Below are 23,825 nucleotides of genomic sequence, written 5' to 3'. Positions count from 1 at the left end.
ATTTTATGACTATTCACAAATAAAATTTTAGAACAAACACATCACCAAAATTATTTATTTAAAAAATCAAGACAGCTAGACCTATGCAGTTTTCGTGATGGCCTTTTATTGTTAGCAGAGGCAAGAGTAGAATCCAGGTCTTCTATTATAAAATTTCTTTCTACTCAGTTGTAACAGAGAAGGCAATAATTTTTGGTTCAAGAGAATATACTTTCTCAAATAGAGCATGAAAGTAAGAGCAGTAAACGATCTCTTAAATATGAATTCTCCTGAAGGGAAAGCATGTTTTACAGTATTCGTTATACTGAATTACCTTGCTCAACATATATGTCATGCCCAAACAATCCTTGTTTTATTTATGAGTATTTCTTAGAAGCCGATATGAAATTTCTTCTATTACTAGTTCAAAATTTCATTCAGAAAAATAATTAATTTACGTAGGAAATATATGCAAATGCTAAAAAACAAAATGAACCTATGCAGAATAAAGTAAAACTTAGTTTTCTTCCCACTGCTGAACTCATCACCAGTTCCCATGGCAGAAGTAACAGCATTCCTTCATTAATCTTTCAAGATGTATTCTGTGATTTACCATCACATAGGTCTAGAAAAATCTTTTATTTTTAACTTAAATGGTAGCATATCATGCACACGGTTCACATCTTGCTGTTATCAACTTACAAAATATTGGAAATTATTCCACATCAGCACATGCATATTAATCACATTCATTTACGTGGCTTTATAATATTATACTCTGTGACTATCATACATTATTTATGCAGCCATCTATTGATGAACATTAATGTTGCTTAATCTTTTGCTACCAGAAATAATATTGCAAAGGATTTCCATCCTCATCTGCAAATTTTCATATGTACAACTCTATCTTTACAAATGGACCTACTTGATCAAATAGTGTATATATATATATATATATATATATATAAACTTTTGATGGAATATTGCACAGTGACTCTACTTAGGGGTTATATTTTCGTTATCAATATACCAGAGTGCTTTTTGTCTACATTTTAATCAAAACAGTGTCTTATCAAATATTTTCAGAGTTTTAAAATCCATTTATCATTTTATGACAGAAATTGAATACTTTTTAAAATTTCAAAGTTGTTTATATTTTCCTTTCTTTGAATTTTCTTTTTAATACCCTTTGCCCCGTTATTCATGTGAGTATTTTTCCTTGTCAATTTGTAGGAGCTCATATGTATTAAATAATTTAATCCTTTATTATATTGCAGATATTTTACCCAGTTTGCCTTTTGTCTTTTGACATATTTTACATTGTTTTTCTCCTACAATTTCTTCAGTAACATTAAATGTCATTCTTTTCTTTAGGTCTTCTATGATTTGTATCAAACTCAGAAAGGCTTTCCTCATTCTAGCATACTAAAAATAAAATAACACATATATTTATGTATGTAAGAAAAGTAGATACTTTTGAAGAAGCAGTCATTTTGTGATTTAAAAACTATGTGTTTTTTAACATTATTCAATATAAGCTTCTCTAGCAAGTAGCTGCTGCACCTACAATTTACTACTTAACTAAGGGCAAACAAACTATAAGCCAAAGGAAGGGGAGGCTCTTCAGAGCTGTAACGTCCCTAGTTTCAGCACATGCTAAGAAATATCTGACTATTTTTGATGTGTCATCATCCAACCTTTTCTCTTACCCAGTACCTCTTTTGCTTATTCCTTTGAGCGATTTCTGGAACTTAATAGTCATAATAATTATTAAATATTTATTAAGATATTATTAAGTATTCACACTTTTAATTGTCAATTATCCTGATAACTTAGTATGTTATACACTTTGTAAATTAAAATATTGAGGATCAGAGGGTCTGAGTAAATTTCTCAAATTTATACAGCTAGTTGATAGCAGAGCTCTGTCTTAAACCCACAGTTTCTGACTCCAAGTCTGTTACTTGCTGACTACATCACACTTACCGCTACATTTGTGTTTACTGTGATGATTTTCAGCTTATAAAACAAATTTGCATACATCATCTAATTGGATTCTGATAGCAACAGTTTAAATTAGATTGAAAGGTGGTTATTGTTAACCTCATTTTACAGGTAAGGACATTTAATTCCTGAAAAGATAAAGAATGTTTCTAAGCTAATAGTTGTTTCATAGCCAAAGCAGGTAATCAAATAAGGATTGCTGATCCAAAATTAGATATTATTTCTTTTAAACAACTGTGCATCTAACACAACCTTATTTTATTTTTTTTACTTTAAAAACGCTAAATTTTGGATTTTAAATTTTATGAGTACTTGTTCTATTGGGAGCTTTCTGGAACTGGTTATTTTGTACATGTTTGGTATCTTGTATCAGTTAGCTATTATCACAGTAATGTTGTACAATAAACACCACAATACCATGCAATAAATAACCATAATACCTAAATGATATTAGGTATTATATCAACAATATACATAATGTTTGCTCACAAATTCTCAGGATTTCTGGGCAGTTCTTATGGTCGTGGCCAGGCTTGCTTATACTCTGTGATCAGCTGAAGGGCAGGTAGATGACTCTGCTGATTGTGGCAGCATGTCTCCCATGCTAGCTGTCACATGGTCTCTTAAGATGGATTCAACTCTTCTCCACATTTAATCACTCAAAACACATTTATTTAATGTGCTGGGCAGAGCTCCCTAAAGTAGATTCACCTCCAGTGAAAAAAAAATGGCAGGAGACTTCCCTCCACCAAGGGCAGCCAGCACCTTCTAATCTAATACCTGGTATGTACTATGTATTCCCTGGTGCTAGGTGTTAGGGACAGTATAATGAGCAAGACAGGTGAGATCCCTGTTTAAGAGAGTTTATAATCCAGTGAGGAAGATCAATGGCAAACAAGGAAATATTGATTTTAAAGTGTACCTCAAAAAAAATAAACAGGCTATGATGATATAGAATAATGGAAGTGTGCTTTTATTAGATAACTGATCAGGAAAGACCTCTCTGAGGAAATAAGATTAATAAGAACAGTAAACCTGGTTGCAATTGACAAAATCCCAGTTCAAATGAAGTTGAATATAGAGTTAAGTGCATTGGCTCATATACTGAAAGTATGAGAAATGTATAGGGGATTTGAAGGAAGGAGCTAGTCTTAGGGGTAATTGGAACTACGGATTTAAATGTCCTTAGGACATCATGGTCTCTCCCCTGGTCATCACTGCTTCTGTTTCTGAGGCTTTTTTTTTCTCTTCTCCTACAATACCACGAGTAGACTTACAGAAACTTCAAGGACATGAACTGACCACACTAGGCTGAGAAATCTGTGACCATAGAAGAAAAGAGACTCTTTCCCCTCACCTTGAAAACTTCTCTGGAATTTTACAAACCCGTCTTCCTGACTTAGATCTCACATCCACCTCTTGAGCCAACCACTTTGGCCTGGGATAATTATAACAGCTCACATTCACAGACATGTATAGACTTGGGATAGGAAAACCAATTTCCCTAAAGAAAAGCACAAAAGGGTGGCACTAACATGGAAACAGGAGAAATCTTTGTGAGCCTGGATCCCTCCCTCAAAATGTATATGCATCAAGTGAATTCATGTCTAACCCATATTAGTATGTCCAATGGTAGTTGGTATAGGACTTAGTACATTTTCAAAATGATAATATAATTTCTGTAACTTTTGGGTATTAAAGATTCTTTCTTTTAGGTACAAAAATATAAAACTTTAATCTCATATTTGTTTTCAAAGCTTCTTCTATTTCTCCCTACTCAGGCCTGGTCCAGGATTAAAAACTAGTGGGGGAAAAGTTGTAGACATGATTTTCTTGGGTTGTGGAGAGAGCCACCATCTTCCCTCATGGAGAGTATTCACTAATTATCAGCCCAATAATTGTTTTTTGTTGAATCTCTCTCCTTTGTGGATCTAGAGTCATGTGATGGGCTAAGAGTGGCAGCATTAGTTTTATTCACCTCTTAGCAGTTCCTATGGTGATGTTTCTGAAGTTTAGATTGTCAGCTAAGACTACATTAAAACAGAAAGTCTTACATTTTGTCTTGGAATTGCAACAATTCTTGTATTTTAAAATCAGAATCAGGTGTACAAAAATTCAAAGAATAAAAACACATTTATATGTTATTTTAATAAATACAAATAAACCTAAGTTTTTCAAGTTTCTTTTACATTTTGGATTGAAAGAAATTGTTCCTTTAGTGACAGAAAATTACATAATAATACTTTTAAATAAATGGATTTTGACCTCAAGCACTTTATTCCACTTACTAAGCCTATAAATATTTTCATAAGCCTATTAAAATAAATTTATTTTCAGATCCTTTTGAAGCATTCATCATCTTTTCTATTCGCCATGAGATCAGAAGGATTGATCTTCATAAAAGAGACTATAGTTTACTTGTTCCTGGATTGAGAAACACAATAGCACTTGATTTTCACTTCAATCAAAGTTTACTTTATTGGACAGATGTTGTAGAAGACAGAATATACCGGGGCAAGCTTTCTGAAAGTGGAGGTACATCTATTACAATGTTGACTTAATGTTCAGATTGATTTCTAACTGAAAATTCCAGAAAAATATGCTGTAATCAGAAGGAATTTTGATTAATCTTTGGCCTTTGGTTCTTCATCTTCTCCCTCATATGTGTAAAGCCAGGGATGTGAAGTATATGTGTGAAGATAGGGGAGGGAAGTGGTGAAGGCCTGTACTGTTCACACCATTTTCAAGTTGTGAACTTTGTCACGCATATTCGGTGAAGAAATTTATTTACAAGAAAAAAAAGCATTGTCTCCTACATACTAGTAGTCATATTTTTGTCAGTTAACATAGCTTGTTTTTTATTTGGTTTTCACCTTTCACCATAATTCAAAGAAATAATGAATTATTACAAAGATTACAAATATGAGCTAAATATTTTTTTCCCATGATTTGACATCTCTTTTCTCCAATCTAGGCCATTCTTTAGTAGCAAGGCCTTGAGATAAATATATGTAATAATTCTCTTGAAAATTTTAGATCTGTGTAGCATTCCGAAGGCCAGGTATTTCTATCACCATTTAAATTCCTCCTTAAATCACCTATACAATTTTGGAAAAATATAGTATTTGAACACACTATATAATTATGATCTGTGAGTTTGTGTCCTGTGTCATATTGCAAGATACTGACTTCAAATGATGGATTTAGATCCATGACTTTAGATGGTTAACTGTTCAAAAAACCACACTATTAAAAAGTCTAACAAAAGCACTGACAATGTCATAAATTATAAAGAGCTATCCTATTAGAAAAAGGATTGTTTTTTAAATATATATATATTTAATTCCAAAATAAATTAAGGAATGGATAAATAAGAACAGTGCTGGGTATTACCAAATTGCTTATTTTTATTTAGACCACACTACTGCCTTCTTCTTTTATTTGCAAACATGTTATATCCTGCAAGTCTTATGGCTTGCAGGATATAACATGCAAGCCATAAAACTTGGCTTATGGTGTGGAGGTGGGTGATTTGGGGCTTTTGTTAAGGTTAAATGCAGCAAGAGTGATCTTATCAGGCATGCTTCAAAAAGAGAGTGGGTGCTGACTAGCTATGATGCATGTTGCCCCAGGTGGACTTTTTCTTTTTATTCTACCCCTGAAGATCAACGTTTGAATTAAATTGCACCAATTTTAACCAGCACATCATTATTATTTCCAAAATCCCTTGTTCTGACTAAAAAGTCAGAAGCACGAAATAACTTTTTTGCAACCTAAACATTGTTATTAGCCTCAGAGTTGTTTAAAAATTCTGTTATACTGTCACTGAAAGGATTTAAGAGATTAAAAAACTCTGCTGGGAAAGATCAGTGATTCTCAGTTTGGGGCCTTCTTAGTTTCCTCTGTGCCAGGTAACACTTTTGCACTGTATCTCTCAAGGTTAATATAATGTTAAATACTTCATATTGCTAATAAGTAGGCCTTTTCCTTTGCGCTTAACAGGTTCCTTGAATGGGTGCAAGTGTTGGTTTCTCTTTTTTTTGTAGGTGTCAGTGCTATTGAAGTGATTGTGGAGCATGGCCTGGCTACCCCAGAAGGACTAACAGTTGACTGGATAGCAGGCAACATATACTGGATAGACAGCAATCTGGACCAAATCGAAGTGGCCAGACTAGATGGTTCCTTGAGAACTACACTCATAGCAGGAGCTATGGAACACCCCAGGGCCATCGCTTTGGACCCAAGATATGGGTAAAGAAGTTTGCCTTTCACAGATTCACTTTGGCATAAAAATTAATCTTTCAAATTAATACTGAATTCAATTATCTCATAAATTATGAGTCATAGTGCTTATTTTATGCATGTAAATATGTGTGTGTATATACTTGTGCATAGTTGTGTATGTATGTGTGTGTTTATATGTACACATACAATTATATACATACATAATTTGTGTGTGTATATATATCTATATAGATATAGATATATCTCAACCAGTTTTAGTTTGTTACCATGAATTTTGTTATAGGATTGCTTACATAGGTACTTTTAGAGGATAGAACTTTTTTTTTTTTCTAAATATGGGCATTACACCCTTTTGGAAGCTATTGTAACTCTATTTTGAAGCAATAATTTAATGAATTTCTTTTTGACCTGCCAAAGAGATGCTGTAATTGTTTCTAAGGGTTGCAAACCGTGGACCAGTCTTTGGTCCAAACAGTCACAGATGTTAACCACCTCACCCTTTATTTGTATTGATATTTGTATATACTTGGAGTTAGTTTGAAAGAAAATTAGAATAAGCTTGAAAGAGTCCAGTATTGAGATGCTAACTTTTGGGATATTTGAAAGACAAGACACATGATTCTGGAAAACAAGGTCAAATGTATAATTCAGGTTATTGCCCCCACTGTTTCCCTGTGTTCCTTTCTGAAAGAGCAGAAGAGAGACAGTGGATTTGGAGCTAGAAAACAAGGGTTCCAGAGCTGCTCAGTCATTTATCCTCTGGGAAGTCTACTCACGTGTATTATCTTCCCTTAGATTTCAGTTTTCTCTTTTGTAAATCAGGGATAATAATTTCTTTATAATTAGGTTGTTTTGAGGAGCTGGGAAAATGTAGAAGATAATATATAACTCATCTACATGAGAATGCTTTGCTATTGCTGTTAATTGTTTATTTATTTGGTATTTATTTTGTTAATCCCAAATCATTGTCAAGTCTAAAGGATGGTAGAAAGGAAATTTTTTTTGGGCTCTGTACCTTTAAGTAATACAAAATCTAGGGAGGACCAAGGCGAGGGGGGAGTCAGCCAGGAGGGACTTTAACGAGATGTAGAAGAGAGAAAAGGGAGCCTTGTGTTTAAGTCAGCTTCCTGGCCCACACTCTCTGCTTTGTGTACTGGTTTATGCCCAAGACCCAGAAATCAATAGATTGGGAAGTCTGTTTGTTTTCCTTTTACTCCATTCAGATACAGAAATTAAAGGGATAAGGCAGCTTGTCTAGAGCAAGGCTCCGAACTGGCAACTCTCATTGCTGTGTTTGTTTTATCTTCCACAGAGTTTGACATTTATTTGAATTAGTTGCCAAAATTTAAAATATTGAAAGATTTTGCATACAACTCTGGATTTCTGGCTTCTTTCAAAAAAGTAGGGAGATCCGGCCACAATCAACAGAGCGGCAATTGTATCTTTTTTTTTTTTTTTTTTAACATCTTTATTGGAGTATAATTGCTTTACAGTGGTGTGTTAGTTTCTGCTTTATAACAAAGTGAATCAGCTATACATATACATACATCCCCATATCCCCTCCCTCTTGCATCTCCCTCCCACCCTCCCTACCCCACGCCTCTAGGTGGTTACAAATCACTGAACTGATCTCCCTGTGCTATGCGGCTGCTTCCCATTAGCTATCTATTTTACATTTGGTAGTGTATATAAGTCCATGCCACTATGGAGAACAGTATGGAGGTTCCTTAAAATACTAAAAATAGAACTACCATATGACCCAGCAATCCCACTACTGGGCATATACCCTGAGAAAACCATAGTTCAAAAAGACACATGCACCCCAATGTTCATTGCAGCTCTATTTACAATAGCCAGAACATGGAAGCAACCTAAGTGTCCATCGACAGATGAATGGAAAAGAAGATGTGGCACATATATACAATGAGATATTACTCAGCCATAAAAAGAAATGAAATTGAGTTATTTGTAGTGACGTGGATGGACCTAGAGACTGTCATACAGAGTGAAGTAAGGCAGTTGTATCTTTTAGCCTGGAGGTATGTCCTCCAGTTTACATGGTTTACGCTTTGCCCATTTCACTCATTACCTCCTGTAATAACAGTTCACTAGGAAGAGGTCATCTGTGTCTAATGAGAAATTCCCTTTTTCAAACAGACTCTCCCTGAGGTTACGAGTAGATTGCCAATCTTGACCCTTTACTTCCCACAGAGGTCCATCATCAACAGAGGTTTTTACCCTCAGTGTAACAGCTACTGGTGTGAACTTTTCACCTATTTGACCTATCTACGTTGTACCAGCACCTTATCTGCATGAGGAACTTTCTGTATAAGGGAAAGTGGTATTTTGGAGAAAGTTGTAATTTTAGCAAGTATACCAACATGGTAGGAGAACTGCTTCCCAAAAAAACAAACGACACACAGAGAGTAAAAACAAATAAATAAAACAGGTGTATAAAAATTTTGAAAATAGTCTGATCAAGCAAAGCAGTAGATCTGGGAATTGAAGCTTCTTTTCCTGTAGCTTGGAACTGACAATGCTTAGAATAAACTTATTTATCTCAGCTTGTTTGGGGAATAGCCAACCTGAGAAGAGAAAAAGAAAACAGAAATGCAAAAGACACGCAACCCACAAATGCTATTTAAATGAAAATATCAGGCACTATTTCAGTGATATAAGGGGATTTCCAGAAGTAAAATGTTCTCTAAGAGTTGAAAGTTAGTATAGAAAGCTAGTCTCTGAGGAGGGAAAACTTGATAATGCTCCTGAGAAAGTTGATGTCCTCCATTGCTACTATGAAATTGTGAGGCTAATTAAGATAATTACAGTGGTAATAATTTTATTTAATGGGTGAAGAAATAACACTTGTAAAATTGTTTCTGGTGTAAATGACCAAAGTTCAAATGGCAGTACCAATTCACTAACTCTAGGAATAAATTAAAAGTTTGACAGGTTTTGGTATCATATGATATGATAGAATTTTTATTATTAAAAATTATTTTATAAAGGATTGACAATGGTTAAATATGAGGTTCATGTAAATACCTTTAGAGCCCAGTTGTAAATTTAAATTTAAAATTAGCAATTAAATTTTTAAAATGTAGTGCAAATATTAAAATTTATTTTCAGGTTTATGGGATATTTTGGTGAAAAGTTCATAGACATTTTTAAACATTGGACCTTTCATAAAGTAGGCTGAGAGACTAGTAAAAATAAGTATTCCCCTATTTCTCACATTATTGATGAAATAGGTAAAAAAGCTGTGAATCAAAATTATAGGAGCTCCAAAGACATTTAAACAGTTTTTGAAAATTTTTATTTTAGGATAAACCCACTGGATAATTTTTCGAGAAATGTGGTTTGTGTAAATGCTATTACCTTTCCTACTAGATCATAAGCTTTCTGATGGCAGAGTTGCTTCCATGTCTATGAAATCCTTCACTGCCCTTGATATATATAATTGTGCTCAAAGTGCTTGTTCAATAAATTAATGCATATGAATAGCCCTTTAATTTACATGAAACTTACTGGAACTCAAGGATACACCTTAAAGAGTGAAGTATACAGTAAAATACAATAATGGGCAATACTATCATCTTCTTTGACAATAATGAATGAAAGAAAAAGTTTGCAACCAGCCACTTTGTTCCCTCAGCACAGCTGAGATAAAAAGCAGGCTATAACATTAACCCCATAAAACACGTTTATATCACATGATCTTCTGAAGCAGTCAAGGTCTTTGTGACCTTTTTTTACAAATCTCAAAAAAGAAATGTTTTAATCAATACTTTGCTTCCTCAACATAGAATCCACAGACCTTCATTTTACATTATAAGACATGTTTGCTATCATGTCACATTCCTTCAGTATTCTGGGTTTTCACCCAGTGTCCCAAGTGACAAGTTATTCCAAGATGCTAAATTGGGAATCTTAGGGAGGAGCTATTTTTCTTTCATTCCATTTTAAAGGAATACACTTATTGCTGAGGTGACCTGAAAGAGTACATGAATCTCCTCTAAACATCAAGCTTATTATTAGGGAGTAACAAGCACCAGGGAGTTCAGAATCTACAGGGTACTCACTTCAGTTCTTGAACTTTCATTGCTTTTATGCTCCTGTAACTGCATGGTGTCTTCCTGCTTCTTTGCTGATATTTAGTTTTCATTTGTCGTAATAAATGGACTCTGCTATAACCATTGCAGTTGGTGAAAGCAGATATAGTAATTGTGAAGACTAGTGAGACATCTAAATAAAATTTTAATTTTATCTGGGAGCATTTCTAACTGAAACTAATAACATTGTTGGTTTCAGAAGGCCTAAAGATTATAGATAAGTAGCCTCTTTTTTTTGCCAAGATCCTTTATTTTCACCTTCTGCACCTTGACCTGATAGATTATAATAGCTCTTTCATGCCCGTAGTGGTACAAGTTGTTCATGGTCCATTTACCCAATTTAATCCTGATACAGACTAACCTGTGAATGCAGGAACTATAGAACCAGTAGACTGTAGTCTCTTTTTTAAAAGCAATCATGGTTGAACATTTCCATAAGTCCTGTAAGAAGGGATATCCAGTCTTTGTATACTTGAAGAAATAATGCAGTCATTGAAATGCTAATACATTTTAACCAAAAAAGAAAGTAATAAGGGAAAAATGATTCTTTTAAAATACCACATTGTAAAGTGTACAAAAGAGTGCCTAGAATTTTATGAAACAATGATCCTTGAAATCAACTTTTAAAATTGATTGTTAACTGACTATTGTCAAGGTTAAGAACATTTTTAGGGGAACTAATTCTAGCACATGTATTTTATAAAAAGTGTTGGAAATTTCCCACCTAAATTAACAAAAGATAGGACTCTAGTGACCACTGCAGAAGAAACAGCTTAATGCTGCTATGTTTAGTGAAGAAATGAAGGGACCGCTTATTTTATAATTCCTCAGAGTGTCCCAAGCCATACATTTTTGTCCACTGGAAACATGCATTTGAAAGTCTACAGTGTCTGTTTCTGGTAAACCTACATATAGAGCATGCAGAGTTGCAGGGTTACTTATATGCATGTTGGGAATTGCTGCAACCACATAAGGCAGAAGAAGGTAGAAAGTTAAAAGAGAGACACCAATTCTCTATTTGTTATACAGGCAAAAGACAGTGTTTCAGAAGTCTTTGGGTCATCAATCCAGAGTGTGGAGTACAATGTTCTCTAGATCTAGTGGGATCTTATCCACACATACTCAGACTACCTATGACTCTCAAATTCACTGTGTTTGTCTTCAGGGATTATTTTTCCTAATCTTTTTCAAACTTGGAAATCTCTCTACTTTACCTTGTTTGTCAAAATATCATCATAAATTTAATCGATGCTAGGTTGGTCTTGTTTCTTCAAATAACCTTAATTTTTTAATGTTACGTTTAAAGGGAAGCTGATAAGTAACAACCTGGTGTCAGTGAAAAGTTGTGTGCATCCAAAATTAAATTTGAAGTGAGACACATAATTCATTTCATATTCATCGTTTTCAAGAAAGGCATTCAACTACTTAACCAAATAGCCTACCAGCTTTATATTAATTAACCTTTGTTTTATTTTTTATTTAATTAGAACAGATTACATATGTGATAACTTAGAAGCAATATATAGTACTGATATTTCCAGATAATTAGCACTTTCTCATACAAAACAATCCTATTCTTAAACTTTAGTCTTTTCAGAAAAAAATTCCCAACAATAAGATTTTATAAATGTTCTCTGGTACATTTTTAAAAATTATCTATTTACTTAATTTTGGGTTAGTTACACTTTTAAACTTTTATTTTAGAAATTTTTAAATATACAAAATAAAAGGAATTGTAAAATAAATTCCCTCGTATCTATCACCCAGCTTCAACAATTATAAATACATTGTCCTCTGATATATTAATGTTCATCTTTATCCTTCCCCAACAGTTTATGTAACTTATTCAAATATTTGGTGGTTAAACGATGAATGATTTAGATATTGTTTTTGTGGATATACTCCCACCACCAGAGCTATGGAAACTCCTAAAGATGCTAATGAAACAAAAACTTTTTTTTTTAAATATAAGCTCATTTTATAAGAGATATTCTGTGAGATAAACCTATTCTATGACCTACTCCTCTGAATTTTTTTCCCATGGCTTTGACTCATGCTTACTTTATAAAACTAATCTACCTTCACATACATGCTGTTGTAACATTTAAACATTGACATTAGTATTAATTCTCATTCTTTCTCTCCCTCTGTGTGTGTGTGTGTGTGTGTGTGTGTGTCTGTCTGTCTGTCTGTCTGTCTCTCTCTCTCTCTCTCTCTCCATTTCTTTAATAGTTTGGAATGACTTTGAATTTTGCCTTTAAAAGAATATTCTCTCTGAATATGTGTGTGGATGCTTGTGTAAACACAAATGTTTCTATGTGCTAGCCATTCTGTGTGTTAAATTGTTTACATCCATTACCTCATCAAATACTCCGATCAGTGGTACTATTAGAGTTTTTATTTACAGATGAGCAAACGGAGGCTGAGATTAAGTACGCTGGAGTCAGTGACAGATCGAAAATTTGATTCCAAGCTTGTCTGATGCAAAAACATATGCATTGCCACCATTCAACGCTGACACAATTATTTAATGACATTTTTTTGAAGGTCTAGTACTTAAGTTGTATGGGAACCTGCTCATCAAGAAGGTCAATATCTTCTTGACCACACATGCCTTTAGCACACATACTTATTAAATTTATTCTATAATGTTTTGTATTGTCTTCTAATCACTTCATATTTGTAATTCCCATATCCTATAAGAGATTATATACCTCTCAAAAACTGAAGTCATAATGAATACTTAGTTTACATTACTCCACATTTCCTTAAATGGATATAATAAATTTTTTAAAAGAGAAGAAAGTTTGAATTGAATTTTGTTCCAGAGGATTGTTTCATTTTTCCAAGATATCCACCAAATTCATATACCTAAGGATCATTCATAGTAATGGAAGAATTGCAAAATAGCAAGGCTATATACAATTACAATGAAAACAAATTTATTTTTACCAGTAACTTTACCACTTCTGACCAAAATGTTGTCAGAACTGATAATAGGAAAATTTGTTGGACTGTCACTGTCTCTCCAGTTCTTTGCATTTTCCCTCCCCAAATCTCCATGCTGTCCATTGGGTTGGTTCTACTACCAAGGTAGAGAAGGCAACTACCATTTATTGATTACCAACCATGTTCCTACTCCAGTACCAAATGCTTTCCCTTTGTTATTTTATTTAGTGACATGATATTAAAGAGTTAGATGTTAAAAGCATGAGAACAGAAGTTAAGCTATCCAGTTTCCCAATTCCATCTGCCACTTGCTGGCCATGTAACCTGGTCAAGTAATTTAACTTCTCTAAGCTTGTTTTCTCATCTGTAAAACATGGATAACTTTAGCCATGGTCTCATGGTGGATTAAATGAGATAATCTATATAAAGCTCTGAAAATAGTATTTAACGTATAGTAAGCACTCAAACATTAGCTAGTTGTAATAATTGTGGAATTGTTGTGTAACTATATTATAATACTATAGAAACATGCATCAGCAGTTTAGGCCACAGTCAATGAAATATAAACTATCTATTACCTAATAGCCTTAGAAATCAAATGCACAACATGAAACATTTGATGCCTATCGTGTGGAACTGTTTATACACCATGAATTTGTAGAGTTACAAGTAGTATTTAGTAAAAAATAAATTGTATTATAACACCTGCATGTTTGTATAAATCAAAATATATGATATCCTTCTGTTTCCCCTCTGTATCCTCTGTCATATGATCTGTTCCAGTCATGTGAATCTAAATATCATCTCCATGCAGAATACTTTCAAATTCATGTCTCCAACTCTGCCACCTTCACTGAACTTCACCTTGGTGTACCACACAGGTTCCTGGAAATCTCCTTTTTTATGTCTTAACATCTCAAGATCCAAAAATTCAAAACTAAACTTTCAATTGCTATCCACACCCATGCACACTCAATTCCCAGCTATTAAAATCTGTTTCTCTTCCATTTTCCCCATTTCACTTAATAGATTCCCTGCCCACCCTCTGCCTGTCCTTACTCTGAGTATGCCAAAACAAGAAACTGACAGTCATCCATGCTTCTGTTCTCTACTTCATTCCCTACATCCAATTATCATTTAGTCCTGGCACTTAGTTCTACCTCCAAAATATTCCTTGAATCCATTCACTTCACTGCTATTACCATATCCCAAACCACTACCGTCTTTGCCTGGTCCTTTAAAATAACCACCTGATGTACCCATTCTCCTGCCTCTCTATAATCCACTTGTATATGACATCATGTTTCTCCCCTGCTTAAATGTGCTTCTTATTCCCTTGGAATAAAATCCCAAATAATTACTTTACCCTGCAAGATCCATAAGATCACCCTCTTCAACCTCACCTTCTTCCCCTTTCCTCCTCACTGCCCCGTTTCTGATACATTGGCCTTATTTCTGTTCCTCAGTCACCCACTTTTTTCCCCCATTAGGGCTTTTGTATCTGCTGTTTATTTTTCATGTCCTCCTCTTTATACTGCTCTCCTCATTTCTCAGATTCAGTGTAAATATTACCTCCTCAAAGTGCTTTCTTTTCCTGATTACCTTCTCTAAGTAGATCACGCACATGCTATTCTCTATCATAAGAAAATTATTCTTGAACATATTTCAGCTGCTGTAATTTTATATTCATGTGTTTATTTAGTCTCCCCCACTGGACTCTAAGCCCTGTGAGGGTAGATAATGCATCTGTTTCTCTTGTGATTGTTTACCTAGACAGTGCCTAGCATGTCATAGACACTCCATAAATATTTGTGAAATGAATGACTGAAACAAGAGCATTCTTTCCTTTTCTTCAGAATTCTTTTCTGGACAGATTGGGATGCCAACTTTCCTCGCATTGAATCTGCCTCCATGAGTGGTGCTGGGAGAAAAACCATCTACAAAGACATGAAAACAGGGGCTTGGCCTAATGGACTCACTGTGGACCACTTTGAAAAAAGGATAGTTTGGACAGATGCCAGGTTTAGAAAATGATTTTTTCTTTATTTTCTGTTACCTTCCTCAGATAATGTTTACAAAATAAAAATTGTACTCATGTGCACGTATCATGTATACACACATTGACATCAGTGGTGATTTTTGTTTGTTTTCCTTATGATGGCTTTTTTTAATGTTTCTACAAATCAGATACAGGCCCATAAAATATTTTTTATGCAAATTTTTTGTCATTTATCTAAATAGTATAAGCACATCACTGGACTCTTTGAATGAGTTTTGATATACTACTGATGCGTTTCCTTTTCTGTAGGTCAGATGCCATTTATTCAGCCCTGTATGATGGAACAGGCATGATAGAAATCATCCGAGGTCATGAATACCTTTCTCATCCCTTTGCTGTGTCTCTATATGGGAGTGATGTCTATTGGACGGACTGGAGGACCAACACATTGTCAAAAGCCAATAAGTGGACAGGGCAGAATGTCAGTGTGATTCAGAAAACTAGTGCACAGCCATTTGACCTTCAGATATACCATCCCAGTCGTCAGCCACAGGGTAAGTGCTTGTTATGAATTAACCACCAGAAATATTTTTACCTTAATCATATAATACTCAAACTGTAAAATAACTTTTGTAAGTTAACAGTTATTAATATTTTATGTATTGTATGATGGAAGTGGTGCCAGCCTTTATTTTAATTAGCTCAGAATTTTTTTCTTTGCTTTTTATTTATTTTACACACAAATAGAGAAATCTTAGAAATTAAGTGTTTTAACCCAAGTCCCCCAATTTTTAGTCACTGCTATTGCATCAGTAAAAGATACTGTGGGAAGCTGTGGAATGTCTTCCGATTTGGAGTCTATTACCTAAATATGATCAGTAAATTAAAGGAAGACACCAAGGACACATTTATGTTGGCCCCCAAATGGTCACTGTGCAGTATATTGGGAAGAGAGGGAATAGTGTATAATAAAGGATAAACCATCTGCTTTGAGCTTTTCTATTTTAAGAGAATTCAGTTCATATGGACATGTGTGTTACCTATCCACATGTATTCCACATTTTGGTCAATAGTAATCTCTACCTTGGTTTTGTGATTTCATTTCCTCCACTCAATCCTTGTCAGAGTTAATTCTAAGCCTCACATTTCTTTTTCTTTCTTTTTTGTTTTTTTATCCCCAGGGTACCATGGCCATTCGGTGTAACATCAGCTCATTCTTTTATACCTCTTACCTGACTCTTCCTCATCATGATATATGTCATAACATATGGAAATCTCATTCCAATGCAAATAATGTCCCCATTATCATTAGCATATTTTTGTTTGAGACTTATGATACTCAAATGACAAGCTCTTTCTCAAAGAGGATACTTTTTCTCCTTTTCTCCCTCTTTCAGTGTAGAGTAAGCAGATCTTCCACTTCCTTGGCATTTCTGGTCTTATGGACCACACTTCAAGACTTATTTTAAATTCATGTGGTATTGTCTTATTTTAGACTTGATTAAAAATACTCACCTCTGTGGTTGAAAAATTCTATGTCTGTCCTGTGCCTTTCTTCAATATTTGGCCTTAATTCTCCCTTGAAACTATTTCTCCTACCAAAATGTCCTCATTGCTAAAATTTTCTGTGCTCTCTCTCTGACTTACTCTGATTAAATCTAGTTATCTTTCCAGAAACTAGAAATTTCTCACTTTTAATTTTCTTATGTAATTGATCCTTCTTTGTCACATGGGATTTTCTACACACCCTAAATTATGTGAGCAGTCACGTTAATCCTTTCCTATTACCCTTAGCTCCTCTACTCCTTTCATCCTACAGACCTGCAAAGCATGAGGACATTAAAGGGAGAAAACAGCTTAGTCATTTTTGTGCCTAATAGGTATTCAATAAATATACTGGATGTAACTAAATTGAAATAAGGCAAGAAATCATGATTCTGACCAGAATATGCCACTAGTACAATAAAGAAGATACTCTTCTCTAAGACATAGAGATTGCCAACAAACACATGAAAGGATGGTCAACATCACTAATCATTAGAGAAATTCAAATCAAAACCACAATGAGGTATCACCTCACACCGGTCAGAATGGCCATCATCAAAAAATCTACAAACAATAAGTGCTAGAGAGGGTGTGGAGAAAAGGGAACCCCCTTGCAGTGTTGGTGGGAATGTAAACTGATACAGCCACCATGGAGAACAGTATGGAGATTCCTTAAAAAAACTAAAAATAGAGCTACCATATGACCCAGCAAGCCCACTACTGGGCATATACCCTGAAAAAACCATAATTCAAAAAGACAAATGCACCCCAATGTTCATTGCAGCACTATTTACAAAAGCCAGGACATGGAAGCAACCTAAGTGTCCATTGACAGATGAATGGATAAAGAAGATGTGGCACATATATACAATGGAATATTACTCGGCCATAAAAAGAAATGAAATTGAGTTATTTGTAGTGAGGTGGATGGACCTAGAGACTGTCATACAGAGTGAAGTAAGTCAGAAAGAGAAAAACAAATACAGTATGCCAACATATATATGGAATAAAAAAAAAAAGGTTCTGATGAACCTAGGGACAGGACAGGAATAAAAGTGCAGATGTAGAGAATGGACTTGAGGACACAGGGAGGGGGAAGGGTAAGCTGGGACGAAGTGAAAGAATAGCACTGACATATATACACTACCAAATGTAAAATAGATAGCTAGTGGAAGCAGCTGCATAGCACAGGGAGATCAGCTTGGTGCTTTGTGACCACCTAGAGGGGTGAGATAGGGAGGGTGGGAGGGAGATGCAAGAGGGAGGGGATATGGGGATATACGTATGCATATAGCTGAATCACTTTGTTATACAGCAGAAACTAACACAACATTGTAAAGCAATTATACTCCAATAAAGATGTTAAAAAAGAAAAACAAAAAAAGGAAAAAAAAAAGAAATATAATCAAAATAATAAGAGTAAAAGAGGAGCTCTTCATGGAAAAAAAAAAAGATATTCTTCTCTAAAACCTTACATCAGTATGGAGGAGTATCTAGTCATAAACACTTATGGGATTGGTTTTAATTGTTATAAATGCAAAAATGTGTACTTATATGGTTTTGTACCCACATTTTTCTGTCTTTTGTGGGAACTTTAATTTTTATGTTTGGAAAAATTTAAATGAATTGGACCATGAAAAATGGCCTGGGTCTATGTATTATATTTTTCCCTCCCTCAAAATAGAATCATTGTATTTCATTTAATAACTGTCTGATTTACACATGTTGTTATGATCCCTAGCAAATTCATAGAAAGGGAAGAAACATGATACTTCCGAGCTTTCCTGACAATTTCATATATATAGAAAGGAAGTGAGACATTCAGTGTAACTCATTTGGTTGAGGGGAGATTTTCTTGACATCTTTACTTAAAAGATGATTTATATGTGACTTCTCCACTTCGCATAAAATAAGGAAGTTTTTACTATATGGATCTAATGTAACATATTTTCCCAGAATTCAGGGCAGATATTCTAGTCTCTAGTCTACTAGAGAGAATGCCACCTATGATGAGAACTTGCTATTTCCTAAAGGAAATTCAGTCAGTTTCCAAATTTGAGAATGATCAGAGAACATTCTACTTTTCCCCATTGTAAGGATCACTGAGCATATAACAATCATTATCCATTTTGTTTATCTGCTTCAGTGAATTAATGCTTTCACTGCTGGGGGGTGGAGGTGGGAAGATGCAGAAATCTACTGACTGTTTTATTCCCAAGGGTAGAATTACAATGAAAATGGTGACAAAGGTTCAGCTTTAACACAAGTACAATAATAGCCCCCTGTTTTCTGGTGAATAATCATGTGAGGTTCATGAAAACTGATACATTTTAAAAATACATGACGTTAGGTTTTATAAAATTGAAATGTACATGACGTTCGGCTTTATAAAATTGAAATGTATGTCTCACAAATTAAAGAAATAAAGGTTAAAAATATTCTTTGAAGTTATCTAATCCTCCAAGTAGGAAATTAATTAAAGTTTTAACACCAGTTTTCTTACAAGTAAGCGTTCGTTATATGCGTAAGTTTCCAGTTTGGTAATTGTACACTTAGAATTTTTAAAAAAGAAAATCTAGTTTAGATTTTTTTTTGGTGTCTAATGTTGTTGTTGCTTGGATTAAGAAGAAATAAATCAAAGCATAAACATATGAAATAAAGGAGCACTAGTGGGTATTTTAAATCTAATTTTTTTTATGGTATAAGAACTTAGAGTTAATGGCATGGCCTTGAGAGTCCAGCTGCCTGGGTTCAAATCCTATCCCTATGATTTATTAGTTGTTTGATGTTGGGCAGTTTACTTAACCTCTCTGTGCCTCAGTTTCCTCATCTTGAGATAATAGTATTTACATCATAACATCTAGTAAACATGAGTTAATCATCATTTAATATAAGCATATCAAACATGAGTTATTATGTGAAAAGATCTTAGAATGGTGTCTCATACATAATCAGTGCTTTGTGTTTATATAAATATAAGTCAACTGTTAAAAAGTAACAGTTGTTGTGATCATATCATTTTCCTAGCCTCCTTTTGTTGAAATTTATGTTACATTACTGTTTTTAAGACAGTTTTGAACACATTTTCTCATATGTAAATAATTCATAATGGCCTTAATATCATACTTTTATAATCATATCAATTTTTATATGAAAAATGCCAATAAAAATGTGAAACACAATCTGAAGGAGAGCAATATGATTGATTTATCAAGAGAATCCAGGTGCAGTCCAATGAGTAGATTATCAAATCTCTTTTCTCTACATTCAGGTTACCATCTATCACCACTCCTCATACACTAGTGCATGACATAAAAATTATGGTTATGTTAGTAACAGGAATGTTTAAAAGTTTATGTAACATCGTAAAATAATATTTGCTCATTACCAGTAAGTTATAGAATGTAGAAAAACAGGGAACAGAAAAAAAGTAAACCTATTTTTCCAGTTCCCAGAGCAACAAACATTTCCATGTTGTTTCTTCTGGTTATTTCAACAGAGGTATTGAATAACACAATAATAAACAAAACTTTCACTATCTGTTGATGAACTACTACGTGCCATTTAGGTTTTACTTTTTCTTACTAATCATCAGAGCCATCAAACAAGGTAGTTATTCCCACTTTCTATGAGGAAGCTGCAGCTCAGGGAAGTAAAGTAACCTGACTCAGAGTAATAAATCTCATTGAGAGGCAGGCAGTACCAGGGTTTCAATGAGCGTGCCCAACTTCATAGTCCATGATTCATTCTTTGCTAAATTAAGAAAGCATTTGTATTCCTTCATATTTAATATCATGCTTTATTTTTAATTTTGTATCTTCCTTTTTACCCTTAGCATTAGCAGCTCTCTTGCTATCATTGATGCCTTATCTCGTTTTTAATAACTATGTATTTTCACATCACATGTGACTATCAAAAATGTTCCCAATTATTTGTCTATTTTGGATAGATACTTAGTTTGATTTTAGTTCATTTCTATTCTGTCACTAATAATTTTAAGGCATGTATCTATCCATAAATATCATTTTCCATATTTTATAGTCTTGGGTTTTATTGTTGCTGTTAGCAAGTTATATAACCTTTTGTAGTTGCCAGAAACAAATACATGAACATAAGCCCTCCCAAGAAGCAATAGCATCACTGAACCCCAATGAAAATTAGATCATTGTCTTTCTTATATTATTTCTATATTTATTTTTTAATCTATTTTCTTTGCAACTTGCAAACATACAATACAGTATTATTAACTATAATCATCATGCTGTATATTACATCTCCATGACTTATTTACTTTATAACTGGAGGTTAGTACATTTTGACCTTCTTCATCTATTTCAGTGGGCAAACTCTGCCTCCCCCCTGCCACTCACATCCATCTCCAGCAACCACCAATCTGTTAGTCTGTTCTGTTCTCTGTATCTATGAGCTTGGTGTTTTTGTTTTTGTTATTTAAATTCCACATATAAGTGATATCATACAGTATTTGCCTTTCTCCAGCTGACTTATATCACTTAGCATAATGCCTTCAAGGTTCATCCATGTTGCCAGAAATGGCAGGATTTCTGTCATTTTTATGAAAAATATTACATTATACACAGACACACACACACATGCACGTCCCACATCTTCTGTATCCATTCCTCCATCAGTGGACACTTAGCTTTTTTCCATCTCTTGGCTCTTGTAAATAATGTTGTAATGAACATAAGGGTGTATATATCTTTTCAAGTTGGTCTTTTCATTTTCTTTAGATAAATATCCAGAAGTAGAATTGCTAGATCATATGGTAGTTCTATTTTTAATTTTTTGAGGAACTTCCATGCTATTTTCCATAGTGATTGCACCAGTTAACATGCCCACCAACAGTGCACAAGGGTTCCCTTTTGTCCACATCCTCACCAACACTTGTTATTTCTTGTCATTTTTATAATAGCTATTCTGACAAGCGTGAGGTAATATTTCATTGTGGCTTTGATTTTGCATTTCCCCGATGATTAGTGATGACAAGCACCTTTTCATACGCCTGTTGGCCATCTGTATGTCTTTCTTAGAAAAATGGCTATTCAGAGCCTCTGCCCATTTTTTAATCAGATTTTTGTCTGTTTGATATTGAGTTCTATGAGTTCTTTATATATTTTGGATATTAACCCCTTATCAGATATATGATTTGCTAATATTTTCTCCCCTTCAGTAGACTGCCCTTTTGTTTTGTTGATGGTTTCCTTTGCTGTGCAGAAGCTTTTTAGTTTGATGTAGTCCCATTTGTTTATTTTTACTTTTCTTGCCTTTGATTTTGGTGCCAAATCCAAATATTTCTAGTCATAGAAATGACACTTAGGATTTATGTATTAGCCATGAAGTTATGATATTAAAGTGAAGATGATATTAAAGAGGGGGAAATTGGAGGTCAGGCAGGTGGTTTGGATATATAATATCTCCTGTGCCAAAAAAGTAAAGCAAGAAAGTCTAGAGTAAAGTAGGAAGGACACAGAGTAATAGTTTTATTGTGACAGCAACCGTAGGGACTGAGGACAAAAATTTGAATATGAAATACTGGGAAATTCAGAACTAGAATTTTATATACATTGTATTATAATTTAGTATAATCACATTGTATCTCCATATGCTTTGGAAGATATATATTCACTCTGTTCCACTAATTGGACATAACTGGGCACTCTAACCTAAATTTTCTATTTTCTGTATCTGGTATATATTGGGAATATATAGCATGTAGTTGATACTTATGGCCATTTACTGAATAAATACATGGGGAGAATGTTGTTTCCTTAGCACAGAGGGAAGTTCCATAAATAAACATATTTGTTACTTTTTTAATGAGCAAGAACATCAAAATTGTAAGTTTCCCTTTAAAGTAAAAATGAATAATTTACATTTATGAAGCCATCTAGTCCAAATATATTTTTATCAGAAAAACACAGTTATTAATTGAATAAATTTTGAGTATATTAAAAAAACAACACAAAATCATCATAAAGGTTTTATGATAAACCCTTCTTGAGCCATATGTTAGTTTCTGTTTGGATAATGAGATCTGGTCTTGCATGATTAAGCACTAGTAAAAATGGTTTCATCATCATGACTTTGTAAAAATAAGAAAGGTACACACTTATATCATGTTTTATTTAGTGCTTTACAAGTATTACTCTCAATCTGCACAAAGATTTGCAGGAAAAATCTTTTTCTGAGAGGCTTTCTCACTTCAAAGCCACATAAATGTTTGTATAATTCAGATTTTATCTGCTTCACATTCATGGTTAACACCATAAGAACTATCTCAGTACTTAGAACATGTATGGTTATTTAATATTTTCCTAACTCTGTTTTAGTTACCCACGTAGATAATAAAATATTTGAGTAAAGGAGTATCATTTATTTATTTGTGTTAACTACAGAGTCTAGCTAAGCCCTTTATAAGAACAATATTAATAACTATAATAATATCACCTAATACACTAATTTTCATTGTAATTCCATGAAGATGATTATTAGCAATCCAGTTTTACAGATAAAGAACCTAAGGCAGAGAAGTTCTAGGTAATTTGTTCAAGGTCTAATAGCCACAGGATGATTGCCCAGTTATCTGACCTCAGGGAGCGTGACCCCAGAGTTCTTGCCTAAAGCACTGTGCTCTAAAGGCAGAAGACTGAGTTCTTATTTTTTGAGATTCTCCTTGGAATTGTTATATCAAATCTCCAGATGGCAGTAGAGAGTCAAGTGTTACTGACAACATTCACATGGGACAAACTAATTCTTAGCTTCTTGGAGTTTGTAGTCTAGAAGGAAAACAGACTAAATTAACAACTAGGATCAATCAATTATTATTATTATGGACATATTTTGAAAATAAGAGTATAGTAAATATATTTTAAAAAGTAACATCGTGTGGTCCTAAAAGGTCTTTGGGCTTAGCTTAATTCAGTTCCTTCCTCTGTCACTCACTAGCCTTGTTACCTGAGGCAAATTAA

The 23,825-nt window shown here is 33.9% G+C and overlaps 1 protein-coding gene across 1 annotated transcript in view; it reads left to right on the top strand.

Moving 5' to 3' along the window:
• The window catches only part of LRP1B (LDL receptor related protein 1B), a 1,532,882-nt gene that overhangs the window by 860,176 nt on the left and 648,881 nt on the right, over window positions 1-23,825 (top strand). The window contains exons 23-26 of the mRNA XM_059927092.1: window positions 4,324-4,521; window positions 6,033-6,237; window positions 15,149-15,313; window positions 15,601-15,845. Coding sequence (XP_059783075.1) covers window positions 4,324-4,521; window positions 6,033-6,237; window positions 15,149-15,313; window positions 15,601-15,845 — 813 coding nt within the window. The remainder of the gene's footprint in view (window positions 1-4,323; window positions 4,522-6,032; window positions 6,238-15,148; window positions 15,314-15,600; window positions 15,846-23,825) is intronic.

This window comes from Balaenoptera ricei, chromosome 7 (assembly GCF_028023285.1).
Source record: "Balaenoptera ricei isolate mBalRic1 chromosome 7, mBalRic1.hap2, whole genome shotgun sequence".
Lineage (NCBI taxonomy): Eukaryota > Metazoa > Chordata > Mammalia > Artiodactyla > Balaenopteridae > Balaenoptera > Balaenoptera ricei.
This window is presented reverse-complemented; position numbering and strand designations above follow the sequence as displayed.